Below are 20,553 nucleotides of genomic sequence, written 5' to 3' on the forward strand. Positions count from 1 at the left end.
CCCACACCCGCCCGCGTCTCACACCCTGGACAACTCCAGAGAAGGATAGAGTCCAACCCCTATCCAGAAGTACGGTTCCAGAAAGGAGACTGTGTGGGGAAGTGAGCCCCACGAGATCTAACTGGTAGTGCTCCATCTCCCGCACAAGCTCCGGCTCCTTTCCCGACAGAGGTGTTGCTCCACATCCCCAGAACCAACCTCTGCTGCCCGTGTCTGGTCCGTCGAGGCCCCTCACCTTCACTGCCACCCGTGCAGCAGCGCACCCGACCCCAGTGGTTCCTCCTGCGCGTAGTGGGCCCACAGGAAGGAGAGGAGGGAGGTGCCACGTCACTTTTTGTGTGTCCGGCCAGGCTCCGTGGCAAACCTGGCCACCAGGCAAGAATACTTGTTAAATAAAGATTTAAAGAATTGGTTGAGTTGGGAAAAAATTATAATAATTTAGAAGTCATAGAGTGTGGTCTATACCTAGTCTGTAAAGTGTCCTGAGATAACTTTTGTTATGATTTGGCACTATAAATAAAATTGAATTGAATTGAAATGAATTAGAATGCAAGTTAAGTCCCACCGTAACTAATACATCAGTTAGGCAACATAAACAGTGCTCCACTCACTTCACCGTTTTCATAATCAACATCACTACCCAAGGAAGGAATTTCAAAAAGCTGCTCGCCTTCATACTTGTCTCATAACCACAGCCAGATGAACCCGTTAATGGACCCCGCGGCAAAAACCTGCTGTTGGGGACCTGTTGTCTCTCCTCCAGCTGCACCTGAGCTCTTCTTCTGTATCACTTAACCTGATCAACCTGATTAGTCACGACTCTGTGCACCCTGTCATAACAATATAGAATGAAATGATAATGTTGGACTCCCTTTAGTTGATAATATATAATAATATATAAACTTTCTGCACGTCTTACTCATATAAGGACACACATTGTGCTTCTTTGAGGGCGCTATACCTAAACAGCAGCAGAGAATAAACAAATGTTGACACGTAGACGTCTGCATGTTGTCAGTGGATCAAGCAAAATAGATAAATAGAAAACCAACAGGAAACAAACTTCTGGTAATGACAATTGATTTCTGAGAATTGTTTGTGATATCAGTAATGCCTCCAGGACACTAACCCCTGGAGCCTTGAGTTGTTCCACAGCAGACGTCTGTGGCACAGAGACTGTTGTAACCTGCAGAGCCTCACGGAGATCAGTGTGTTCGAGCTTTCCGCTGACGTTGCAGGTTGTGCTTACTTTAAAGACACTAGGGATTTGTAATTATTAAACAAATTAATTTTGTTTATTCATGCATTTATTTCCTTAGTTCAGCATGTATTCATATATTCCTAAATGTATTTATTCCTGTATTTATTTACACATGTATTTATTTATTGTGACTTAAGTCATGTTTAGTCATCCATAGTTTTTATTTATTTATTCAATTGTTTATGCATTTTTTTTATAATTTTATTTATTCATGCAATTATTTCTTTATTTCAGCATGTATGTATGCTTTTTATGTATTCCTTTATTCATTTATACATGTATGTATTATGCAATTTACTGGGACATTAGTTTAATCATCCATAGTTTTTATTTATTTATTTATGCATGTATTTATTTATTCATTTATTGGGACTGAAGTCATGTTTAGTCCTCCATAATTTTTATGTTTTTACTTATTTATGCATTTATTTATTTATTGGGACTTAGGTCATGTTTAGTCCTCCATAATTTTTATGTATTTATTTATTTATGCATTTATTTATTTATTGGGACTTAAGTCATGTTTAGTCATCCATAATTTTTATGTATTTATTTATTTATGCATTTATTTATTTATTGGGACTTAAGTCATGTTTAGTCATCCCTAATTTTTATGTATTTATTTATTTATGCATTTATTTATTTATTGGGACTGAAGTCATGTTTAGTCCTCCATGGTTTTTTTTATATTTATTTATACATTTATTTATTTATTGGGACTTAGGTCATGTTTAGTTCTCCATGGTTTTTATATATTTATTTATACATTTATTTATTTATTGGGACTTAGGTCATGTTTAGTCATCCATGGTTTTTTTTATATTTATTTATACATTTATTTATTTATTGGGACTTAGGTCATGTTTAGTCCTCCATGGTTTTTATATATTTATTTATACATTTATTTATTTATTGGGACTTAGGTCATGTTTAGTCCTCCATGGTTTTTATATATTTATTTATGCATGTATTTATTTATTGGGACTTAAGTCGTGTTTAGTCCTCCATAATTTTTATTTATTTATTTATTCATGTATTTATTTATTTATTTATTGGGACTGAAGTCATGTTTAGTCAGCCATAGTATTTATTTATTTATTTTTAATTATATTTTATAATAAAGTTGCACCTCTGTTAGCACCTGATCTCGGATTTTATTAAAAAATAATTATTATTATTTTAAAAAAAAGAAAATCACTTCAGTGTGTGATGGATGAGTTTTGATTTTTGTCGAATTGTGATTGGCTCTCAGCCGACGGGCTTCTCTGCTGCCGGCCTCTCATTGGCTAACCGCAGCAGAGTGACGCGTCTGACGGACCAATGGGAGGCTGCCACACTGTGGTAAAGGAGAGGTCCCCGCTGAACATCCTCGCCGCCTCTTCTCTTTCTCTTTCTCTATCCGCAGTTGGCCCTGTCCCGAGCAGGTTTGCAGCCTGGGCTTTTCACGACAGCCGAAGAGCTCAAGAGGGGGCTTTTGTTTTTCATTTCCATTAAACACAAATAAGTGAAACAGACTTTTAAGCCATGTTTCGGGTGATCTTCCTGGTCGCGCTCGCCGGCCTCACCTGGGCCAGTGATGTGCTCGACTACACGGACGATGATTTCGAAAGCAAGATCGGAGCCCACGGACTCGCTCTGGTGGAGTTTTTCGCCCCTTGGTGAGTCTATTTTTCAGGCTTTGTGTTGGTAAAACGGTGCAAAACGTTAAACAAGCACAATCTGGTTTATTGGCTGGGGACCAAACGTTTTCATGGGAGCAAGTAGCGGAAAGGTGTCAATGTGTGATCAGTTATCCCTATTCGGACGGATCTGCTCTGCCGTAGTTTCCGGTCTTTTCGTGTTGCTTTTATTGGGTGATCACCACCCAAGTGCAGGTTGAATTAATCCACACACTTTCAAGTGTCTATAAGTGAAGTTTCATATTTGTACATGAGCATTTACATGTCAAATTATTATATGTAAGTGACGGCGATGAGAGAAAGCAGTAAGACGCTGCAGGTGGTGGTTTACATTAGAAAAGTGCAAATTAAGAAGACTTTACAGTATATTTTGTAGCTTTTAAAGCATGCAATTTTATTGTGAAGGCCTGAAGTATGGTCCTGGATGTTTTGACAGCATCTATGTTAATGTGGAGGACCAGCAGCTCCCGGTGTTTACGGCCAGGAGATCCGGGTGTCCGATTAAGGCCAAGAGAGCTCACGGCTAATTCACCGGCGTTAGCGTCCTTTTGACCACTCTTGTAAACACAAAAATAAAATAAGCCGTTAAAATGATATATGGTTACAAAGATAAGACGTTAGACTTTAGTTTAGCACCATTAAATTAACTCTAAACGTCACACCGTCATTTATATTCGTAGGTTAAACAGAAAGTTTGATAGAAATTAGCTTAAAACTGTCCGACTGGTGGCACAGATCCGCTTGCTGTGTTCACAGGTTTGGTTTAAGTGTCGCAGCTTCACAGTGACGCGACCTTTAAGTGTAGAAGTTAAAAACAATTAACAGTCATGTGTATTTTCAGCCGCTGTGAATCATTATCTGTGGAAAAATGCGAGCTAATGTGGCTACGAGGAAGTTAGGGGCGTGACCTTTTTACTGTTGTAACGTTCTGATTGGCCGGGGAAGTTTTGGTGTCCACCTCTGATTGGTTCACGGGAACTGTGACGTGGGGTTCCACGGTGCCAAACTTGAAGTGAACCAGGATGGAAGTTTATTTATGAAAAGGTGCAAAAATGCCCCAAAATTAACTGTTTCCACTGAATCAAATGTGAATATTTGCTTTGTTTCTTAGTTGTCTGAGATAAGAAACCAAATATATTAATAATTATATTATGATTTTCAGTGTTACCTTTCATTATGTGCAATATTTTTCAATTTATATACCATGTTTATTATCATGTTCATTATCTCTCTATTACATCATGTAATGTAATTTGCACTTAACTGCTTAGACACTTTATATTCATATTTAACCTTTTTGATGCTCCTTGTTTATATTGTTTGTCACTGTTACTGCAATCTCGAACACAAATGTTCTTCTGGATTAATGAAGTTATATCTTATATTTTTGTTTTGTACTATTACACAAAATGTGCTATTTTAATTTGCTAAATCAAGCTTTGGGAAATCAAAATAGGGTTTTTCCCCCCCTCACCTTCTATGGATCAAACGTTTAATCGAATGAGTAAAGTAACAACTAAAATACTACTTAGTTGCACCCCTAATTCTGTTCACTAGCTAATTAAAGTAAATGGTTTGTAATCTTGTAAATCGTGTTTTTTCCTCCACATTTAACGCACTTTTTTTTATGAACCTGATTGCATCATCTTAAGACGTATCAAATTCCACAATGTGAAATCACAGGCTCTCCCTGAGGATCTTTGCCAAGCTCAGAGTGACTACAGCTAACTCGTTCTCCTGTTTCACTGATCCACATTAGGTGTGGCCATTGTAAACGACTAGCACCTGAGTACGAGGCAGCCGCCACTCGGCTGAAGAACAACGTCGCTCTGGTCAAGGTATTGCATAATGCACTTCACTTAACTTTTTTTTCCACTTGAGTGTGGCCTACTGCACTCTGCACCATAGTGCTCTCTCTGTATCTCTTCAGAAAGTGAATGATTTTCTTTTCTCCGCAGGTTGACTGCACATCCAACAGCAACACATGCAGCAAATACGGTGTCAACGGCTACCCGACCCTGAAGATCTTCAGAGATGGAGAGGAAACGGGTCCATATGAAGGCCCCAGAACTGCAGGTACGTTTGTGTTTTGAAATATACAAAACTAAAAATACTTCTTTATTTGTGTCACCTATTTTTCTGCCTCTCTAAATCTCTTTTTCCTCTTTTTTGTTGCTCTCTGCAGATGGGATTGTCAGTTTCCTTAAGAAGCAGGCTGGACCAGCTTCTGTGGAGCTCAAGGCTGACGCAGATTTAGCGAAGTACACTTCGGACCAGGACGCGAGCGTCGTTGGTGAGTTACTGTTTGAATTTTAGTCACTGTTGGTGAAAGTCGAAAAAACAGCTCCATGTTTATCACATCCTGACCTGAACATGATTCACCGTTCCTTCCTTCCCAGGGTTCTTTGCTGATGAAAAGAGCACCGCACAGACAGAGTTCCTGAAGGCAGCCAGCGCCTTGAGGGAAAGCTACCGCTTCGCCCACACAAACTCTGAGGCTCTCCTCCAGAGCCAAGGCATTGACGGAGAGTAAGTCGCTCGTTCTGCCTTTTGACCAAGTCATCATTTTTCCTTTGAGTCTTTGGCAACAGATATTTACACAAAAGTCAAAACAACTTGCACATTGACATCGTCATCAGTGGTGCAGCAGCAGCAAGACTACAGTGACATTTCCTGTTTTGGTTAACAGGGGAGTCGTCCTGTTCCGCCCAACAAGACTCAACAACAAGTTTGAAGACAGCACCGTGAAATACAGCGAGGAAATATACACCAGCAACAAAATCAAGAAGTTCATCCAGGAAAACATGTGAGTGTTGCTTGTCTTGAGTCAAGGCGGTTATCTCAGTCATCGTAAAACGTACGTGTACCTGTTGGCGGTGGTAAACCATGCAGTCATCATGCTCAGTAACGGCACATATTTACGTTCATGGTCCAGTGCCAACAGGACCTTGTGCTGCAGGTGAGGTGTTCACTCCGCAAACAGTCAGCTGCTCTCATTCAGCTCTTTACTTTTACTCTGGGAAATGCTTACATCTCAGTGTTTGGTACTTTTGATGAACAAATACTGGACTTTATGTTATTTAGTTGTACCTGGTCATAGCTCATCTATAACTCCACGTGGCCAGACTGTTGGACAGGTCATTTTTAAAGATCTTGTTCACTCGTGAGCTTAAAAATAACGGTTTAGTAAGTGTGAAACCACTCACATGCAATATTATATTTATATTTTTCCCTCCCTGATTGCACTCATCCCCATTAGACTGCACTAAAAAAAGCTTTGTGGTGATTAAGTTTTTCCATAGGAGTGCATTTTTTCAGTGCTTTCTGTTTATTTTCCCCAATATATAAGATATGTGCCTGTTTTTAATTCTACATTTTATTAATTTAAAGGCAGATACAAAACAAATACAGCTTTTTTGCCCTTCAATCATGTTTATTGATAAAATTGTAGTTTTACATGTCTTATGTACGTGTGGTTTAACGGTGTTCCCACTAACAGTCTCCTGTATTTTCCATATGACGCAGCATGCCCCTATTTACTTTCCTTTTTACTTTCACTCTCTCCTGCCTCGCCTCCTCTCTAAACACTTAACGTCGTGACATTGAAGTCTGCAGAGTATCAGTATGTCCGGAGTATTTCAGCCCCTCTGCTTTTGTGGAGACTTTCTGAAAGATGTAAACGTTGTGATCGGATCTGAACCTTTTAAACAGACATAATGATTCACCTGTTACACTGCTATAAATCATCTGTATCACTGGATTAACCTGTAGTGTAACTTGTTGGTTTACATTCATTCTTACTTCTTTTATTATTATTTTTTTATACTCAGCTTTGGAATCTGCCCCCACATGACAGACGACAACAAAGACCAGCTGAAGGGGAAAGACCTGCTGGTGGCTTATTATGACGTTGATTATGACAAAAATCCCAAGGGGTCCAACTACTGGAGGAACAGGTAGGCGTCTCAGCACCGTGCCGTGGCTGTCGACTGTCTGTTTGAGCTCAAATATCAGCCTTTTCTCCTTTTTTTTAAACATAAAAACAGTTTTCCTCTGTGGCAGTTAATAATTAATTGGCAGTGTTGAAATTACACTTGTTTTTCACATCGTCTTCAGTTTTTAACTCATGCTGAAAACGCTTAGCTGAACTCTGCTCATGGTTTGATTTAGCGTTTCACTCCCTAAAATACATCTTTTTTTAATAACCTTTATTTAAAAACAGAAAACATTTGAGGACAAGACAAAACATTTAAAAAAAAACATTAGCAAATCCGAAATATCAGAAAAGTAAAGTGACACAGATTAATGAAAGCAGAGAAATCTAGTTAAAAACAAGAGAAGTTGGAAGTAAAATAAGATTATGGGTTTGTCATTGTCTCATTGATAAGAGTGTGGTAAGTTTCAGGTGGTTCTGCAGGTGCACAGTAAGAAAAACAGGACTTTCCAAATGCAGTGTTAACAGAGGGAGCCTGCAGTATGAGCCACTCTTTGACCGTGTATGATGGAGACTTGTATTAAAAGATACTTAAGAATTGATATAGGACGGTAAGAGACCAGTGAGAGCTTTGAAAACAATCCAGTGTTGCTCCTGATAGCGAGGGCAGTTCAACTCTTGAGTACAGCTCACAACGATCTCAGGAGTGATACGCGGGTCAAGTGTGAGTAGAGTTGTAGCTGCTGCATGTATAAAATGTCTCCGTAGTCTAAAACTGACATGAAAGTTGCCCCCACAAGTTTCTTCCTGCAATAAAGAGAAATTCCTGCTTTTGTTTCCATAAAATAAACATTTTATTTGTAACTTTCAAACTATATTCTTAAACCGGACCAAACTTTTAACGTTTTTCAGGGTGATGAAGGTGGCCAAGAGCTTCCTGGATCAGGGTAAGAAGCTGAACTTTGCCGTGGCCAGCAAGAGCGCGTTCAGCCACGACGTGTCCGAGTTCGGCATGGACGGAAGCTCGGGAGAACTGCCTCTGGTCGCCATCCGCACCGCCAAGGGAGACAAATACGTCATGACTGAGGAGTTCTCGTAAGTCAAGTCGAATGTTATTTTTCCTGTTTGCCACAAGTGCATTTCTAACACCAAAATTCACCACACAATGGATTATTTAATTATACACACACACACGCACACACAACCCCTCCCTTGGGCTAGAATTGAAAAGAATGTTGAACTAATGATGTTTCTCCATAAAGTGCCACCGTGTTACTCGGTAAATGCATATCTAACACGCGGAGGAGGTTATGAATGCCTTACAATCCAAGTGAAAACTTAGATTTTTTTGATTCTCTGTATGTTTTCTTTTTTCCCCCAATCGCTCAATGTCATTCTGGTTTCGTTTTGTTCTCCAAACAGTCGTGACGGAAAAGCTCTGGAGAGTTTCCTGCAGAGTTTCTTTGACGGCACGTTGAAGCGCTACCTCAAATCCGAGGCCGTCCCAGAGAGCAACGACGGACCTGTCAAGGTGAGACGAAAACATCTTAAATTCCCCTTTTTAATGTGCGCTCTGTAGCTGTGTACTGCTCATTTATTACTTCCATTTGTTTGTCAGCAGGATTATGAGAAAACCACTGGCCCCAGTAGTTTTCATGAAACATTAGTGGAAGGGTGTAGCATGAGCGGACGAGAAGCTCTTCATTGATCAATAATGAGTTAACATGTCTGTCATCTGCATTCAGGTGGTCGTGGCCGAGAACTTCGACTCCATCGTCAACGACGACAGCAAAGACGTGCTGATCGAGTTCTACGCTCCATGGTGCGGACACTGCAAGAGCCTGGAGCCCAAATTCAACGAGCTGGGAGAGAAGGTGAGTGAAGGGACTCTTTAACCTGCTGCTCGGATAATAATCTGAATAAAAGCTGCATTATAAGGATCTTGAAGCAAAGTGTTTACTTCAGCGTGCTATAAGAGAGCGAATTAAACAAACACTTGGCATGAAGATGCAGTTTGAGGTGAAAGAGTGTGTCAGTCATTCATTTAGGTTCTGTACTTTCTCCCCTTTTTCTCTTAAAGCTCGCCGCTGATCCCAACATTGTCATCGCCAAGATGGACGCCACAGCAAACGATGTGCCCTCTCCATACGAAGTCAGCGGGTGAGTCATGAGTTCACTCAACAGGAGCACAAGGGGGACAATGGGAAATAGTGCCCAATGAGGGCTGAAAAGTCCCAATAAAAGCTTTTTCACATCATTCTCATTAACTTTTTTAGCATCATAGCGTGATCGAAAGTTCTGGGAGTTTAACATCCTGGCTGATATATCAGTTTATTATAAACAAACAAAGTCCTGAAAGTTTGGAAACTTCTGTATTTTAACAGCAGGGTCGGTACATGTGCTGGAAATCCTTAAACACTTGAATGTTAGTGGGATGTTTTCAAGGTTTTGAACAGAGCTTAAAACTGCTTGAAATGTTCTGTTACATGACGTAAGGGAGAAACTAATACCTCCATTTTCTACATTTTTGCATAAAAATGACTTATTATAAAAAAAAAACATCATGTTAGTTGTTTATAGGACAATAACATCTAATTTAATATGATGAACATGTGCAATAATAATTATACTGAGTGTTGTGCTGTATAAAACTATGTAGTTTACCGGTGTACGGTGCTGGAAAAGCATGAAAAAGCGCTTTGAAGTGCTTGAATTTGACTTGGGAAAAGGTGTAACTCTGTAACAGTTGTGTTTACAAAGTCCAAATATTCTTGAATGGAACTTGAAAAAAAATAATCTGGTGTTTCATCTGCACAATGAAAATCGTTTGATATTTGAAATGCCACATTCTTCCATATGTGATAACGGCTTTGGCATTTTTGGTTTAGGTAGCATCAAAGTTCACTCTTACAAAAGAGATACGAACTCTGCGCAGGTTTGGTTTGTCAGCTGATGAGTCAGAAGAAATTGCAATAGTCAAACAGTTCAGTTGCTCAGTATGTGTATTTGTACATTATCTGTTCAGGTTTTTAAAATCATTGATGTCAGGATCTGCCTAAAAAATCCTGTGAGTCGAGCTTTAAAGATCGTTTTATACGTTTTGGACAAGATTTTAAACAAAAGCCCCTGAAGAACAAACTGTCTGATGGTACAGTGTGGCGTGTTAATGATGTGAAATCTCATGAGTCTCCTTTTTTGCTCTTCCAGCTTCCCCACACTGTACTTTGCCCCAGCCGGACGCAAGACGACCCCAAAGAAATACGAGGTGAGAATCATCTTGACGTGATCATTCGAGCAAAAATAAACCCACGTTTGTATCCACTCACTGTTCTGACTTGGCCCCCCCCCGTGTCACTGCTCTCGTTGCAGGGAGGTCGCGAGGTGAGCGACTTCGTCAACTACCTGAAGAGGGAGGCCTCCAGCCCCTTGGTGATGCAGGAGGAGGCCAAGAAGAAGAAGAAGAAGAAGGAGGAGGAGCACGACGGCACAGAGCTATAAAAGCTCCACACAGGAACTCAACGTCCCCGCCACAACAGGAGGAGGAGGATCGGGGAAGTCTGTGCAAAGAAACGAACTAAATTATATTCCACTCTCTTAGTGAACTACCGAATGCTCTGAGGCCAAGTCGAATAGACACGGCCCTCCCTTTTAGGTCCTCCGCTGCTCTGGGGAAACCGCGGAGAAAGGCGGAGAGGTGGTGGCCAGGGCCTGCCCGATGTCTAAAAACAAAAACAAATTTTTAGGGAAGAGGGGGACAGTTTTTGAAAATTGCGATTTTTCTTTCCCCTGGTCTGTCTACTACACCTCAGGCTGATGCACTTTGGTTTGGACACCAGTCTCTCAGCCATCTGTCGCTTTTGGTTTCTGTCGTCGTCGTCGTCGTCACAGGGGATAATGGTAACGGTGAATTCCTTTTGTTTTTGTAACACGTCTTTGTTTTTGTACATTTGGAAGGATTGTGAAATAAAAAGGCCCACAAAACCAAAACCAAACTGTACGATCGTCATTCATGATCACATTTTTTATCACACTGCCTTTTATTTTTAGCGTTGATGGAAACTTTTCTTGTTATTACCTCTATTGTATTAAGTTGCATTGAGTGATTGAGAGACACGTGGGGCTGTTTATTACTTTATCAATCATTTGGTCTGTATTGTGTTAAGAGTGGATAAAATCAGAATCTAAAGTCTATTCCAAAATATGTTTTATACATATGTTCAGACGATTTGTAATGAAAATCCTCACGTTTTAGATTTTTTTCTTCCATAAAAAATAAATGCATATAAGAAATATTCAGTTATTGAAAATGGGTGATGCTAAAAAAAATAAGTTTATTTTAAGTTATAGCTCATGTCATTTAAATTGTGTTAAGTGGAGGTAAAAACGACTTTTAGTTCAATCTGAATAATTACAAAATTTTGTATAGGAGGGAAAAAACACCCGTCATAAGAATGGAAAACTGGTTTTATACAGTAATAAATGTGTCACTTAAGTGCAGTAAATTATTTTTCTACAACAAAAATGCTGATGAATTAAAACCAATACCTCATGCTTAACAATTCATTTAAATACCAACTTTATTGAAATTTGGAATAAAAGATCAAATCTAAATAAATTGTGGTGGTTAGCACTGTTGCCCCACAGCGAGGAGGTTCCAGGTTCGCATCCCGGCCTGGGCCCTTCTGTGTGGAGTTTGCATGTTCTCCCCGTGTCTGCGTGGGTTTTCTCCGGGTTCTCCGGTTTCCTCCCACAGTCCAAAGACGTGCAGGTGTTCGGTTCATTGATGACTCTAAATCACCCGTAGGTGTGAATGGTTGTCTGTCTCTGTTCGTCTCTATGTGTCCTGTGATAGACTGGCGTCCTGTCCAGAGTGTACCCCGCCTCATGCCCGATGTCAGCTGGGATCGGCTCCAGCCCCCCATGACCCCGACAGGGACAAGCGGTTGAAGATGAATTAATTACACATTATAACACATTAGTCAAGTCAACCTAATTATCAATTTCTGCAATATGTGTCAGACATACAGAGGAATCGAAAATACGTGTCTCTCTGACCCACGGTGCAATAAGAACAAAAAGTAATATATCCAATAAATTACTTTTAGATTCTAAATAGTGCAAAAATTATGTACATTATAAAGGACAAAGTGCATGAGTAGTGTTGTTGGTGTAGAATAAAATAGGACTCCTTTATTAGTCCCGCAACGGGGAAATTAAATTTTTTTTTTCACTCTGTTATTGTTATTAAATTAGACATACAGGCCCGAAATACACACACATGCACAGACAGGACCTATATACATGCAATTAATGGAGAGATGTCAGAGCGAGGGGGCTGCCAGTGACCAGCGCCCCGAGCAGTTGGGGGTTCGGTGCCTAGTTCAACAACCCTCAGGTTCCCAGCCAAGTCACCTATGGACTAAGCTACTGCCGCCCCTAGTCAAAGTCAAAGTTATGACTTTTTGAGGAAACCTGTTCCCCATCTAGGCCAGGTCTGGGTGGAGCCGTAAGCCCTCCACTTCTGGATGATACTCTGAACGGTCCTCAGAGGGAGAGTTTAAGCCTCTGAAATCTTCTTATATTCTTCTCCTAACTCGTGCCGATCCACAACTTTATCTCGGAGCTCCTTTGAAAATATCTTTCCAACCATGTTGAAGTGACAACAAATTCACAAGTTCCACATGTTTGGCTGGTTAACAAGAAAGAAGCTTTTCTGAAAAAATGTCACACCGAGTCTCATAAAAAACATAAAGAATATTCTGATGCCATGTGGCCAAAGGTTGTATTGTCAGATGAGACCAATATTTACCTTTTTGGGCTGAACTCCAAGCTCTATGTGTACACAGCACAGCACCCAGAACACACCATCCCTACAGTGAAGCATGGTGATGGCAATAAGCCTGTGAATGTTCTCATTTGTCCAGGTCGTCGTTATCCTCAAAGCTATTTCAGTCAAAAGCAACTGGACTTGGTTATTTGTCTAGGAAGACGTTTCATCCAAGAGGTGACAAATATACATTATACATTTATTTATTTATTTATACATGTATTTATTTATTCCTGCATTCATTTATGTATTCCTGTTATTAATTATACACTTATTTATTTACTTTAGCATTTACCTATTCATTTATTTCTGTATTTATTTATTTATTCCTGTTATTCTTTATAAAGGTATATATTTATTTCAGCATTTATTTATTCCTGCATTTATTTATTTATTCTTGTTTCTTATTTATACATTTATTTATTTATTCCTGTTATTTATACATTTATTTATTTATTTGAGCATTTATTTATCATTTATTTCTGTATTTATTTATTTATTCCTGTTATTATTTATACATGTATTTATTTCAGCATTTATTTATTCATTCATTTATGTATTTATTTATTAATTTATTCCTGCATTTATTTATTCATTCATCTATTTATGTATTTATTTATGTATTTAGTTCAACATTTATTTACTCCTGCATTTATTAATTTTATTCCTGTTATTATTTATGCATTTATTTATATATTCATGTTATTTATACATTTATTCCTGTTATTATTTATACACTTATAAATGTATTTTAGTCTCCAGAGGAAGTTTCTCCAGGAGGCGGCGACTCCGCAGGAAGTCGGCAGTTGAACGTTTCCTGTCAAACAACAAACGAAGAAGAAAAAGAGCCAATCAGACGCCGAGCGATGGCGACTTGGCTCGACATGTCCAGACTGTCCACGTGCATTCTTCCACAGCAGGTAAAGCAGACATTATTAAATATATTTATAATATTATATCATCTTATTATGTCTCTGTCTCCGTCACATCAGCCTGACAGGATGTTTGCTTTGGAGGAAGTTCAGTGTTCACGTCCATGACTTTTACGCCAAACTCCGTTTTAAAAATCAGGTGTTTTAAGTTTGTTTTGGCTAAAGTCAAAGTTTAACCCCACATCAAACACACGTCCCCGCGTTTTCTGAACTCTTTACTGTCAGTGTTTAATTCGGCTTAATTAAAACTCGTCTTTGTAAATAATTATAAGCTTTAAAACGGTGTTTTTTGTCACACACGGGTCGCTATGAACGCCATCGTGGCCTGCCAGAGGAGACGCTTTCTGTTATATTCAGCTAAAGTGGATTTATGATGTGATAGCAGGAATAATAACAGGGTTTAATAAGGGTTTTCTACGCAGTCTGGGATTTAATTAGAGTCATTTCAGGTCTGGATCAGTTTGGAAAAAGGGGAAAGAGTTTGGGTTGTTTCCACACTATTCTCTCCCCCTTCTAAAATAAAATATATTAATATATATACAAGTTACCTAACGCAACAGATCCGACCTGTAGATCATATGTAACTAATCATGATGGCTGTGGAATCATGTCAGGTTACCATGGTTACCTGCGTTTTATTTATTTTAATTTATTTGTATTAATTATTATTTAATTTTTATTTATTTTATTTATGATTTATTTGTATCCATTATTTAATTTTTATTTACGATTTTTTGTATTACTAAATATATATGATTACTTTTATATATGATTTATTTGTATTAATTATTATTTAATTTTTATTTTATTTACGATTTTTTTATTTTACTAAATATATATGATTACTTTTATTTATGATTTATTTTTTTATTTATTTAATGTATGATTAATTTTTATTAGTAAATATTTATGGTTCATTTTTATTTTATTTATGATTTATTTTTTATTATTATTTAATTCTAATTTAATTTATGATTCATATTTATTTATTATTAAAACATTTATGATTCATTTTTATTTGATTTATTTTTATTAATAATTATTTAATGTATGATTCATTTTATTTGTTTTATTTATAATTTACTTTTTGTTAATTATTTGATTTATTTACAATAAGTTTACTCCATCTAAAGCTAATGCGTCATGTACCCTAAAGCACGGGGCACAGTACGGACGAACGGACAGTGTGAGTGTGCGCCCTAATGTCGGCTGCAACCTCATAAAAACGTTTATATGCCTTGTTCCTAATGTCAGTGTTGGTCTGTCTTATTGGCCTAACGTTGTCTCGTGAGCAGAGTACTTTGTGTATGTTTTCCTCACATTGCATGTCCACACACTTAGTGACAAAAGGTGCATTGCGACCTTTTATCAGAGCGAATGTGTAGATTTGATCCTGAATAGTTGTGATCATCCAACGAATTTCTCTCCTAATGATGACAATGTCTTTATTTTATTTCCCTCAGAAAATGACGGCACGTTGGCTTTCATGTGTTGGTGATGATGGCAGAGACGTCAAATAGGAATAAAGCCGTCTCCCGGGGGTTTTTCAGCAACTACAGGTATTTGTGCAAAAAATCCATGATGCTTCACGCCATGGAGAACGCAAGAGTCAGAAAAAAATGCCAACAGAAGATACTAATCGCCAGTGGGAAGAGGAAAGCAGCGGTCAACCGCAACGAACCACTTGATACGAACAAACTGGTCAAATATACTAAATGGAGCAATGCAAACGAGGAAAGTCAAAGCACTCTAGACCCCGAAAACAAAAGCACCGAAGTCTCTAAACCTGGACTCTCTGAGCACCGCAGTTTAGCCACAGCCCTCAGGGACAGGTGGGAGGTGGACAGCGGTTTCTCCTCTGAGACGAGTCCCCCGGCCAGCGGTCGGAGCTCCCCGTGCCTCCGCCCGTGCCCGACCACAGTGGTGGCGCTGGACTGTGAGATGGTGGGGACGGGGCCCGGCGGTCACTGCAGCGAGCTGGCCCGCTGCAGCATCCTGGACTATCACGGCAACGTGTTGTTTGATAAGTACATCCGACCGTGTCAGCCCGTCACGGACTACAGGACTCGCTGGAGTGGCATCCGGAGGCATCACCTGCACGACGCCACGCCCTTCGCTCAGGCTACGGAGGAGGTGAGGCCCGCTTCGCTCCCTCTCAATATTAATGTTAACTAAATATAAAATATTTCAGTAGATTTCCAGATACGGATGCTACAGAGCTAATAAATCTGTCACAAATAGCATTTGAATAAAGTTAAAGCATGCTAAAGTTGTTAACCAGAAGTTGTGTTCTACACTTTGGAGCTATTTAAGCTTTTTGTTTATGCACAAACCACACGTATCACGGTAAACAATTTCATTTTCACCTACTAGAAAATGTAACATTGGCCTTTATGTGTCAAAGGAGACCACTTGCTTTAAGTTTTACATTTAAAAACAAAAACAACACACAACTAAACATGATAAAATAACATTAAATGTAAATAAATAAACAGATCAGTGCTCAGAGACAGTACATGTGCAGATCGTGTTCAAAAAGTCCTTAATCCTGCTTTTGAAATGGTTCATGCTGATGAGGGACTCCAGTTTGAAATGATCCCTTAGTTTATTCTAGGATAAAATGCTAAACAATTAAAATTACTTTCACCGAACACAGTGTTGGTTTGAGGAACATTGAACATAATAAGGCGGCTGGAGCGGGTGGTGCAGGCTCAGGTGTTTCTAGGAGCCAGTAGAGACACAGACAGGATGGAAGTTCATGTAAAATCGCCTTTTAAAGAAACTTATACCAATGTTTCATTCTACGGGTGTGTAACGAAGATGGTCCAACTTTCTCATACAGGGTGCAGTGGTGTGCTCGGAAACCAGAATCGGAGATAAACCGTAAAGCAGCAAACTTTCTAAAACTACTAAAGACAAGAAAAAGTCAAATGTTTTTATTTAAATAACAGAACAAACATGAATTTCCCTACAAGGACACAGTTTCACCAGACGTCATAAATGTGCAGCATCCCTGAGTAAAACTATTTTGCAAACAAAACCAAACTTATTTGATTGAAAAAACAAAATCATACATGCGGTCCTTCCGTAATGTCCTGAGCGGAGGGGGCGGGGGCCGAGAGAGAGCGGTAGACGACTGTTTTTCTGTGAGTTAAAAGGGAAAAAAACGATTTTGGGTTTTGAACATGAGTTGCAAAACAAAAATACTCCCCAAGCAGGAGTTGCCACGTACTTGCATACTGAGCTCGCTGGGTTTTGAGCTTCCCTCAGGGGACACATGTCTGAAAACTGAAAAACATATTTAAGATTCCTTCTGCTGCCTTTACATTTAAAATCAAACATCAAGCTCCGTCTTCTACAGGTCAAAGTGGTTCGATCGCCAAGTTGAAACCCAGCCGATACTCCAAATCATCCGTTATCGGTGACGACGGGTGCATTTATTTATGCTCTCTTGCACTTGCATGGCCTCTCTCCTGCAGATCTTCAGTATACTTGATGGCAAAGTGGTCGTCGGCCACTCCATCTACAACGACTTTGAGGCGTTGAACAAGCTCCACCCGGGTCACATGGTCCGAGACACCTGCACGACGCGCCACCTCAGCCGCTTGGCCGGTTTCCCCCGCGAACGCTGCCCCTCCCTCAAACTCTTGGCCAATAAGCTGCTGAACAGGAGGATTCAGGTGAGCATGTTCAGTTTTTATAAACTGTGAATATGGAATTTTATCTCTACTAGAATAAATACTTGTCCACTTAAGATTGCTCCTCCCAATATTATCTCAACGTATTATCATATACTTATAAATGCGTATAAATAAGGTTTTCATTGAAACTACTAAAAGCTAAGATGTGCTTATATGTGCTTTACGATTTACTTTCCTGCCTACTTGAACTGTTGGCTTATGATCCAAGTTGTAAAGACTGTTTCTGACTAATGGTGCATTCAGGTCACCTGATATTTCTGTCTGTTTCGATGGTCACTGTATCAGATTAAGTGACTCCAGCGTCGTACTTTCTCGCTGTGACTCGGTCGTGAGACATGACAGACGGCAACAAAAACAACAACAACAAAACAACATCATAAAATATGACGACAGATATTTCAAGTTTCATTCGAAAACATTGAATGTCAGAAAATAACATTTGGTACAGCCCTCATTGGGATGTTAATAATAGAATACAAATATTTTAGTATTTTCTAGTTACAGACAATATATATCTTTTGAATAAGTAATGTTGCATACAATACATTTCTTAAATACTAACTGTGTGCTAATGTTAACTTGCTAGTGCTAACTTTGTAATAGCAAGTGTCATTTTAAGGTCCTTTTTTGTTTCACGACTGGATGACACAATGGACAGCTACGTAATACACGCCACTGTAATGATGAGGACCGGAGGGTTAAATCGGTCGTACACACAGAGAATGCCAGGAAGACACACAGCTGATAATCTCACAGGTGGATGTGGTGGAGACCGGCTCGGACATATGTTTTACGGACTTGCACCGGACGCACAAACAGTTCACTTTTTTTAAAGAAGTGGCTGCAGGTGTCCGCAGCAATGCATGCATGCAACATCGCGGCTGCACGAGTGGTAGTTGTCATTGCATCAGCCCTCTTTTATTGTGCATTAAAATACATTTATGGTAACATGGCTAATGATGAGATAACGAGACTCTGCTATTTTGAAGACATTCTCATCAAGAATAACTAGTCTGTATTTTCCTTTGATAATATGTACACATAACCACAGTGTATTCTGTGTTTTTGAAGTCTGCTTCCATTCATGAAAAGCTGTTTGACTTGTGGTTAACGGTGCTGACCCTGTTCGTGTTTTTCCCGCCCAGGTGGGAAAGAGAGGTCACTGCTCGGTGGAGGACGCTCTGGCCGCCCTCGACCTCTACAAGCTGGTGGAGGGCGAGTGGGAGCAGGAGCTGCAGAACGAGCTGAGGGCCGACGACGCTCCGCGCGAGCCGAGCTTCGCCTCCTCGAACCACTACATGAAGGACGAGTACTGGCCTGATGAGGTCGTAGCTGACAGCCAATGAGAGGAGAGTGTGGTGGAGTGTTGTGGGGAATACCTCAGCAGATTACAGTTCATGGTGATCTGCAGATATAACTATTAAAAAAAGAACTTCTTCACAGTGAATCAAGTCTGGATTAAAAGTGATGTTAGTGAACAAAATGGGTCTTTTTATTTAGGGATTATGAAAACATCTGCATCAGAAGATGTGCTGTATCACTGCGTGAATGAAAACGCTAACTTATTAAGCCTGTGAAAGTTCTCATTTGTCCAGGTCATCGTTATCCCCAAAGCAGTTTCAGTCAAAAGCAACAGGACTTGGTTATTTGTCTTGGAAGAAGTTTCACCCCTCATCCAGGATCGCAGGAGAGCGCGCTCCTCAGGACTCTGCTGTCCACCTACAGCTCAAGGAGAAAGCCCACTCCTTTGTGGACAACAGTGTCCACATCCTGGGCCGAGAGGACGGATGGTCTGAAAGAGCATTAAAAGAAGCCGTCTATGCAAAAGTAGATAAACATAGTTAAACAGAGGAGGAGGAGGTAGTTGGACCAGTCCCAGCCTGGCCCTGGTCCAGTCCCAGCCTGGTCGGATGCGTACATGAACTGATGAAGCCTCTTGGATGAGAGGTGAAACGTCTTCCTAGACAAACAACCAAGTCCAGTTGCTTTTGACTGAAACAGCTTTGGGTCTGACTTATAAACAGTTCCTAACAGCATGTTGTTTTTGCTGTGATAACAGATATTTATTTGCAGAGTTGATGGTTATCAGGTTAGGTGACTTGATGTTAATAAGGTGATAATGTTGGCGTTCTTAAATCGATTCTTACCTTTCTGGCGTTTACACTTTTCTAATCTTAAAATGTTCCTAATAAGCGTAAGGCACGCTAAAAATGTAGAAGAAATCCACCAGGAAACCATCAATATTTCAATAATTCTCATATTTCTGATAAAAGTCTGACCAATCATTTTATTTGATCCAAATAAAGGTGAGAATTACTTCAAAGATTAGGGGTTTATTAACTTATATGTAGAGTTTGGAGTTCCCAAAATGTAACTTCTCCTACTTGAAAGGTAAAATGTGACTATGAATGGGACATGGAACTGATGTTTGGCCACAGATACTGCCATTTTGGAAAACAACAGTATTGTTCGCACACAAATGTGGCTGGAGTTGCACCTTTAAAAATGGGATACACCTTTTTAAACCTTCATGTTCAAACTGCTGCATTTACCTCCACGTATGTGTGGCCTTACAGGTTTTTATATTGTTAATAATTGTAAATTGTCATTTCCTTACCTCTCACAGTAAGCTGATCTTAAATGTCCTAATAAAATGACATCCTGTTCAAATGAAACGCTTTGTTTGCTTTCAGTGTGTGAATGTGACCGCTGTGAAAACTGAAACACACACTAATACTGTTTTTATGCCTCCGTGCCGACGACATCGTGGCTCGTTAGTGTTGGGAAAAGAGTCTGTCACAAACACTGGATCAGTAAATGGCACCAAACACCAAGAACAAATGTCTCTACAGTGGGAAGATGAGCGCTGAAACAAAGGCACCATGTTCCCTTTATATTCTCATCCCAGCATCAGCAGTTATAAGCGTTAAAATGTTGATATCATGAAACTAGATCGGTACCAACAGTGTCGTCGTTTGTCTGGAAGGATAAATTCTCCAAAGTTAGGCACAGTTTTGGTAAAGGTAAAAATAGCCCATTTTCAAAGGGGTCCCTTGACCTCTGACCTCAAGATATCTGAATGAAAATGGGTTCTATGGTTACTTACGAGTCTCCCCTTTACAGACATGCACACTTCATGGTAATCACAGAGAGATCGGGGCAAAAAACATGCAGTTTTTCTCCTGCACTACCTATTCTAACATTGAGTATTTCAGCAAA

The 20,553-nt window shown here is 39.6% G+C and overlaps 2 protein-coding genes across 3 annotated transcripts; both read left to right on the forward strand.

The window, feature by feature from the left end:
- Positions 1 to 2,618: 2,618 nt before the first annotated feature.
- Positions 2,619 to 10,879, forward strand: pdia3 (protein disulfide isomerase family A, member 3). The gene is made up of 13 exons (XM_083917414.1): positions 2,619 to 2,919; positions 4,700 to 4,778; positions 4,899 to 5,016; positions 5,126 to 5,233; positions 5,340 to 5,469; positions 5,630 to 5,746; positions 6,771 to 6,896; positions 7,787 to 7,969; positions 8,297 to 8,405; positions 8,620 to 8,748; positions 8,955 to 9,034; positions 10,082 to 10,139; positions 10,244 to 10,879. Exons 1-13 carry the CDS (start codon positions 2,786 to 2,788, stop codon positions 10,370 to 10,372), a joined length of 1,500 nt encoding a protein of 499 aa, XP_083773540.1. The 5' UTR covers positions 2,619 to 2,785; the 3' UTR covers positions 10,373 to 10,879.
- A 2,647-nt stretch (positions 10,880 to 13,526) lies between these two features.
- Positions 13,527 to 19,983, forward strand: isg20 (interferon stimulated exonuclease gene). 2 transcript variants are annotated; one of them, XR_014593275.1, is made up of 5 exons: positions 13,527 to 13,621; positions 15,097 to 15,766; positions 17,113 to 17,313; positions 18,480 to 18,807; positions 18,952 to 19,983. XR_014593275.1 is itself a non-coding variant. In XM_083916782.1 (4 exons), the coding sequence occupies exons 2-4, from the start codon at positions 15,131 to 15,133 to the stop codon at positions 18,678 to 18,680; spliced, it is 1,038 nt and encodes a 345-aa protein (XP_083772908.1). In that variant the 5' UTR covers positions 13,527 to 13,621; positions 15,097 to 15,130; the 3' UTR covers positions 18,681 to 19,983. The 2 variants fall into 2 exon arrangements, 1 of the variants encoding a protein (XP_083772908.1); XM_083916782.1 differs by having other exon boundaries at positions 18,480 to 19,983.
- The last annotated feature ends 570 nt before the right edge of the window (positions 19,984 to 20,553 follow it).

This window comes from Echiichthys vipera (genome assembly GCF_963691815.1).
Source record: "Echiichthys vipera genome assembly, chromosome: 7".
Classification (NCBI taxonomy): Eukaryota; Metazoa; Chordata; class Actinopteri; order Perciformes; family Trachinidae; genus Echiichthys; species Echiichthys vipera.